Source organism: Crassostrea angulata, chromosome 5, assembly GCF_025612915.1.
Source record: "Crassostrea angulata isolate pt1a10 chromosome 5, ASM2561291v2, whole genome shotgun sequence".
NCBI lineage: Eukaryota > Metazoa > Mollusca > Bivalvia > Ostreida > Ostreidae > Magallana > Magallana angulata.
In genome coordinates this window covers 8,761,605-8,769,664 of record NC_069115.1, presented here as the reverse complement: position 1 = coordinate 8,769,664, position 8,060 = coordinate 8,761,605, and the positions used below count along the sequence as shown (strand labels likewise).

Genomic DNA, 8,060 nt, shown 5'->3' with positions numbered 1-8,060 from the left:
GAAAAGCAATTACATATTACTATAAAATACTACTCATCCTATCCCTCTATAATTATTGATGCAATGTATTATGCAACTCTTGTTAGCATTCATAACCGTCACCGAATGAATAAATGTAGAACTGAAGGCGGATATTATTCATAACTAGAGGTACTGTGAGCAAGCTCACAATTGATACCCCCCGCTAAGATAAAAATCATAATGCGTGTATTTTTCCAATTATAGAAAATATTGGATGAATCTATTTCACCGTCTATTTCTCTAAATAACAACTGCTCTATTTTTTAAAAACTGTTGGTCATAAGCAATATTTGTGTTAAGTTAGAACATTCAATGCCTCTCCATAAGAAAGATAATGACCGGACACGAATTTTGCACTATTTTTCCCAACGACCTTGACCTTACCCAAATGACCTTGGATCAAGGTCATGACACATCCTAAGGTCATAAGCAATATTTGTGTGAATTATGAACTTCCAATGTTTCTCCATACGAAAGATATGGGCCGGACAAAAATTTTGCACTTTTTCTGCCAGTGACCTTGACCTTGCCCAAGTGACCTTGGGTCAAGGTCATGACACACCCTTAGGTCATAAGCAATCTTTGTGTGAAGTAAGAACTTCCAATGTTTCTCCATAAGAAAGATATGGACCGGACACGATTGCACAGACAGACGGACGGACAGACGGACGGACAGACGGACGGACAGATGGACGGACAGACGGACAGGGTGATTCCTATATACCCCCCCCCCAAACTTTGTTTGCGGGGGGTATAATAACAGCTTGCAAAATGAGACTGGCCGCAATTCGAAAATTCATATAAAAAAAAAGTACCTAAGCGATTTGTTCATGGCACAAACATTTGTTCAAGATTGAGTCTCTAATAGTTTTCGTGGTTGTACTTTATTAATCATCAGTTTAACTTTTAAATTTACGCTCTAAGACAGTATCATGCACCATGCTTCAGAAATAGGAATAAAATTATTCCTTTTTAAAGGAAAGGCAGACACGTCATTTTACAGCATCACTGAAATTGTACCGTTTTGTTGCTGATCGAAAAAATCAAGGAGTATTGAACACGCAGACTGTTCTTATGGATTGAATAATACCGCATGTAAATAAACGCGAGTTAAACACGTTATATTAGTACTAAATAAACAATGTCATGTTATTAAAAAAATTAACATAATTCTGTCGATGCATTTGTGTGAAATGGCGGTTTTACCGTTTGAAATCAATCAACAATGTAGGCAACGTCTAACTAATAAATTATTACACTTAAAAATATTACAACCGATGACTAATATTCACATTTTTCCAGTGTTTTTATCTGTGATCACATTACGAGTCGATTTAAAGTGTATAGTCCATTAATGACTATTTTGATATTTAAAAGAAAAGAAATAAAACCTTCAGTTTGTACAAACACAAAAGCAACATGGTGATGCATGTTTGAATATTCAAATAAACATGTAAATAAAGATATTCGGAAAATTTGGCGAAGTAGCAAACCTTCATCAATCTAACTATATATGGGGAAAAATAAGATTCACTCTCTATAGAGTATTTGATACTTTTATTCCGCTGACAAAGTTTGTTAAAACAACAATACGCTGCCATTTAGCAAACTCCAGCATGTCAAGCTACATTGTATGATTCAAACGTATAAATTTAAATATTAAAAATGAATTTGTTATGATCAGGCAACAGTTAGATATTCATTGTGAGTGTTAGACAAAATGTTTTATACAAATAATCTGATACAAATTTTATACGAATGATTTCGCGAAAAAATTTTCATACATTCAATACATATATATCTTTACGGTCAATAAAAAAAATGTACATTTTACAAAAAACATTTTTTGTTTTAAGGTTCATAATTGATACAGCATGGTGAAAAAGACACTGTTAAATGCACTTTAAAATTGTACAATTAAGAAGGAAATCTAATTAAATGCGATGGTATGAGTTCTCTATTTAAGACACAAAAACAAAATTTAGAAAGCATGATGGCCAATTCGATTTAAGACTATGTTAATCTCCTTTAAAAAGATAGCTATATATTATAACAGAAAAGTATTTCCATATTCATACTTTTTCTTTACTAAACAAGATCATGGTATTAAATGTACTAAATCTTCATATATTAGATAAAATGTGCGATAGATCTAATTAAATGATATGAAATGTTTAATTTTATTTAGTAACGAGGGTAGGATGAATAAATAACAACACGCGATACGATTCCCAGGACAATAACGATAATCCCCACTACAACAGAGATGATCACCAAGGTGCGCGCGCGGCGTGACTGTGTTTCCGCTTCTAAAACATCCCCTTCCGCTGCTGCAGAATTAGCCTGTTAACAGAAATTACCTTTGCACTATGAAACACAGCTTTATAACGGAGACAAATGATTTGTAAGTAATTTAATTATTTAATCTTTTTAAAGATACATGTACGCAAAGATTTTCTGCAATTTAGGTTCAAGAAAATATGTAGCAAGGTATCAATTCTTTATTTCAACTTTGTATCTTTGTTTGCAATCAAGTATAACACAAAGGTTGCACAACAACATTAAAGAAACAGTCACGGAATGTTGTCACACCAATATATTTCTTATTAATTTTAATGCACATGTACCAAATGAATGAACTCGTTAATTATTTTTATTAAACTCATCAAATTAATTTGTCAATATAATGTTGTAAGCATGCAACTGTAAAGGACAATATAATGTTGTTAACAAATGTATAGGGCATTATAATGTTATAAGCAAATGTAAAGGACATTACCCTGCTTGCCGCCAATATGGCAAAGATACCCGTTGGGCAAAAGCAGCACAAACATGAGAGGACCGCCGGAACCATATAGTCAGTGCGTGGACGGGTAGTGTTAACGACCATCGGGACTGATCCAGGCTGTGCGACCTGCAATAATAAAATTGTTGTATCATTGAAAAAGGATATATTTTTAACAAATTTTTTTTAACACACCATTATTCGTAACTTGGTTTAAGGCCAGTTCATATTTAAAGTACATCGTGACATGTTCCGATACATATGTAATTCACTGAATACTTATACTGTCATCTGAAGTTCTCTATGGCAAGTATGCATTTATCATATTATATGGTATGCACATTACTTTATTTAACCGACTACGGGGAAATGAATTTGACATCTGGCATCATGTATTGATTATGTTAATCTACGTATTTTTTTTTACTTTTGTATAAGCAATCAATAAGATATAAAAAGCAGACCGCTTTTCTAAAAAAAAAACCCACAACAACAATTTTTTAGTTAATTTAATCAAACCGGTAATTTACCACTGTTGTCATCAGTGGTTGGCCAGAGGCGCCATATTGCGGTTGGTATTGGTTGCATGGATATGGAGCGCAACCTTGCTGTGAATACTGGTTGCCAGGATACTGTGTACCACCTGGTGGGGGATATTGGTTGCTAGGATATTGAGTGCCACCTGGTGGTGGATACTGGTTGCTAGGATATTGAGTGCCATCTGGTGGCGGATACTGGTTGCCTTGGTATTGGCCTCCAGGATACTGACTATACTGGTTCCCATATGTATAGTTGGCCTGGTCATTTGGATTTGCTGTTTGGTTGTAAGATGGCGGTGCTAGAGAAAAAAATAAGGTACCGACTTAAGAAATTACCAGTGCAAGTTCACTTGTGTATTTTTAGTTTAATCATTATATATGTCTTAGTATGATTTAGATCAATCCAGGAAATTGTATTAACATCGGTTTTACAACTTGCTAATTTGTTGTTATGTTTTTGTCGATATGTATATTATTCTTTCGGAATATTCGCTGGCTACCAATATTCGTTGATTTTGCTATTTGGTCAAATAAAGAAATTATGTGCAACCTGATTAAAATCCGCATCTTGTTCTTCTATTATAGCTGCTACGCAAGGATCTGGAGAAACCGCACTTGATGTCATCTCCTGGTGAACTTTGTTTTTAAGAATATTCATGACTTATTGGAGTCGTTTGACAAATCATTGGCACATGCTATCGATTAGTTCGGTATCAGCGAGCTCAAAATGGGCCATAAGTTGATATTAGATGCCATCAGTGAATCAAAAGATTGTATTGACATAACTTTTAAAACACGTTCATGAAACTGAGGTGGCCTCAAGCGAGGTTTCTTCAGATCCTCATGTAGTGTACATGTATACATTGAAATAAGGAATAAGAAATCATTCTTTGAGTATAATGAGGTGATAATTTCGGTCGAGGCGTGATCAAATCCAATACTAGTAAAGCCCGAAGGGCTTTATGATAGATTTAATCATTCCCCAACCAAAATAATCACCTCATAATATTCAAAGAATGATTCCTTATTACTTATATTTATATAATTCTAAGCCATCGTACGATTTAATATTTAGATATAAATAAGCAAACCCCGCTGGCACCTCAATTTGGCGTCATTTCACTTATTTGTATCATGGATTATATAGTACAAAATTGATACGTAGTGTTATCACGGGCAAAGACACTGGAAAATGTAAATATACGGAAATATACTTAAGAACACTTACTTAAAATAAAAACCAGCAATAATCGTATAATATTTGCCGATTTGCTCCATTATACAATCCTCGTTTCACCTAACATATTCATGTTAAACCCTCTTTTGGTGCACATTTCTTGTTTATTCCACTTTACGACATATTATCTGATATGAATTTTTTGATGTTTGGAATGTGCTGCCGAAATAAGGATTGTCGCGCATATCAATAATCAATTGCGTGAGTACTGAAGGAAATATCTTATAACACCAAGTGGCGATGAAATTAACTGTCCACGCGGGTTTCTAATACGTTTCTACATCCGTTATGAAGCTCCCAGTGCAATTTTGGTTTGTATGATGGTATATTTTTTTAGTGGAAGGGGGGGGGGGGTATAAAATGCAAATTACTTGTAGCTTTCATTTTATTGACACCAAAAAGCCGATCGATAAATTGTGTGATAAGTCCCATCTCGCTGTTTTATATAAGCAAACGCATTAGAAAAACTTTCTTTTTGAATAAGAATGGGAAGCTGTCAAAACGGTTTAAGTCGACCAGTGTATATAATCAATATTAGCGACAGACAGAATGCTGAATTGATCTATTCATATGTATTCATTCATTTGGGTGTTTGTTTACATAAAAAATAAAAAAAATGATGAAGCCGAGTTGAAAAAGAGAGAGAGAGAGAGAGAGAGAGAGGGAGAGAGAGAGAGAGAGAGTTATTGGATAACGAATGAATTAATTTGAGAGTACAATGTACGGGTGAATCGCTCAGAATTCCATTTAATTATGAACCACACACATGGCCCTGCCCGGAATGTGCACCGTCGTAATATTTTAAACAAAACCAACTAGGTCAAGGATACATGTAACAGTGGTTATTTGACAGTAAAAGCATCATCTGAATTTCTTTTACATTAATACATTTTTAATCAGATTAAGAATCCCAGAAATTGAAAATGAAATACACAAAAACGTAAACAATGGATGAATGAAATCTACTCACGCCCTGATTTTTCCTCAGCAGACATATTGGTTCCGTTTTGTGTTTATGTGAGGCAGCCAGTATCAGCAGAGCTACATCTGGTTCAGGCAAAATTGATTACTGGCGGGTTGTTTCATGAACTTTTTTGAACTCTACGCTAGGCGGGCGGGTTTTGTGCACGATAACCTGTGTCTAGATGCAAAACAATAAATAACGGTGCATCTATAGACTGGCTCGGTGCGATCGTAATATTGTGACACTTAAATGATTCATATGTTTTCTCTGGAACTCTAAACAATGTGACCGTCACGTTATACATGTAAGCGTTAAGTGTGTTTTGTTAAAGTGTTCTCTTATTATTTACACTCAGTCTGCAGGTTGCTGAAACGTAAATATAAATGTCGTGCGCGGATCCAGAAAAAAAAATCATCGGGGAAGGACAGGGAGCAACAAAAAATTTTGTTTGCCGAGAGAGTCTTTAGATCTGCGCATGGGATTATATTTATCCCCAGTATGTGTTTCTTTATTTCGTTTAAGTCATTTATAGAGTTTAAAAACAACAGAAAGGGGTGCGAACGGTAGCATAGTCCAGCTGCTTAAATAAAAATTGTCTAATTAAAATTATTCTTTAAAAAAAAATGTAAGCATTTTTTAATATTTTCATTAAATATATAAAAAAAATTGTCAAACAAAGAGAGAGATATAATATGTGTTTTGGGTTAAAATAGCTCATTTCCTTATAGAAACTAGCGAAAACGGAATTTTTCTTTAAAAACACCTTCAACACCCCCCCCCCCCCCTTCATAAAACAAAAAATCCTTTTGATGGGTTTTATATGTGATTTAGCATATTCATACCAAAGGGTTTGTTGTTTCACCGCGGAGGGCATATGTCTACAGTCCAAGATACATTCCAAAAACAATTAAGTTTTGTTAAGATTCAAAATAAAAGAGAACAATTTTGAATCAAGATGAAAAATAACTTTAAAATATAACGTTCACTTGTGATTATGAAGTTTTTTATGCACATTTTCCTTACTCATAGACACCGATTTCAATGAAGTTTTTAGACCCCCATAAGTAAAAATATCTTTTAAAAAATAATTATTTGACTACAAATCCTATTTTAAAATATATCAATCGGGAATTAATTATTCTTTTCAGTAGATAACTTTGTTTTTGAACATTTGACAAATTCCGAAATATTAGGAACAGACGAAAAAACAGGCTTTAGCCGTTCGCAGTTCTTTTAATGAGCGATACTTATAATTCATGGAAAGAATATGATCTATCATATACTAGTGCAGACATCGTGATTAAGGCTACTGTGTCCTATTCAGATTATTCATTGTTTGCTGGTCTCTAGAGTTCAAAAGTTGATGTTCTTTATTTCCGTGTGGCAATCGTCTCATACGTTTAAAAGAACTGTCGCTAATCTATTAGGAAGGAGCTGGGAGACTGAGAGATTAGCCCCGTGAACGTCTTGGGCGTTATCACATGACGGGATCAATGACCCAGTTAGGATACTCTCTTATACAAATTGAATGTATAAATGACAATAGCAAATATTGCGCACTTTGCACATACTTGATATTATTACATACATGTAGTAAAATTTAACTTTCACATGAAATGCCAGTTGTTTATAAGTGTTGTTATTAATAATTGTTTTCTCAGTGCACATGAATATAATTAAACTAACGTTCATAGATGCTTAAGAGAGAGAGAGAGAGAGAGAGAGAGAGAGAGAGAGAGAGAGACTTGAATTAGCGACACTTAGATTTAACCTGTATTGTAGAAATTAAACGATCACGTTGCAAAAATTGTATTAAAATTGAAATCTGCATTGATTTAAGAAATGAAGATAATAATTTTTCTATTGATCGACGTATCAAAGAAAAAATTGACCGGAAAAGTTTTCCGGTCAATTTTTTCTTTGATACGTCGATCAATAGAAAAATTATTATCTTCATTTCTTATCATTTAATAAAACATTTTCAAATAAAAAAATGTGATGTGTCATTGATCAAAAATGTAAATAATGTAAATGAAGCGGCGCGTATGAATACAAAACAACAACAGCAACAATATTCAAAATGGATGCGCCTTCAACTGATGCAGAGCTATTGAGCTGAATTGAAGGATTAAACACAAATAGTGAGTTAAAATCTGAACCAGCTGAATTGAAAAAGAAAGGAAAATACATGCGATAGCTTGTAATAGTATTCACTGTGCAGAAAAACTCGTAATAAAACTAGTTTTCATGTGAGAACGCTGGAATATGCAACTGGACATAACCATCCAAGGAAAGGCGATCGTGGATGAAAATAGCTGATATGTCGACAGAGAATAGTATGTATAAGCGACTTTTGTAAACGTTGTGGTAACTAGATAGCCAATGATGTACTTAAATGGTATATCAGCCGCTTGGAATGCACAGAAGGAGTTGATGCATCACTCATAGCTTTTCTATACGACGCTATTTCTGATGACCGATCGTGTACGTGTGTAAATTTAAAAATTATCGTTA

General features: G+C 34.0%; 1 protein-coding gene across 1 annotated transcript; it reads right to left on the bottom strand.

Annotated features, from left to right (window-relative positions):
* Positions 1-1,561: 1,561 nt before the first annotated feature.
* On the bottom strand, positions 1,562-5,869 carry LOC128185582 (calcium-binding protein P-like). Its single transcript, XM_052855168.1, has 4 exons — positions 5,553-5,869; positions 3,337-3,644; positions 2,801-2,935; positions 1,562-2,364 (listed from the first exon to the last, which is right to left on the bottom strand). The coding sequence occupies exons 1-4, from the start codon at positions 5,575-5,577 to the stop codon at positions 2,206-2,208; spliced, it is 627 nt and encodes a 208-aa protein (XP_052711128.1). The 5' UTR covers positions 5,578-5,869; the 3' UTR covers positions 1,562-2,205.
* Positions 5,870-8,060: the final 2,191 nt, after the last annotated feature.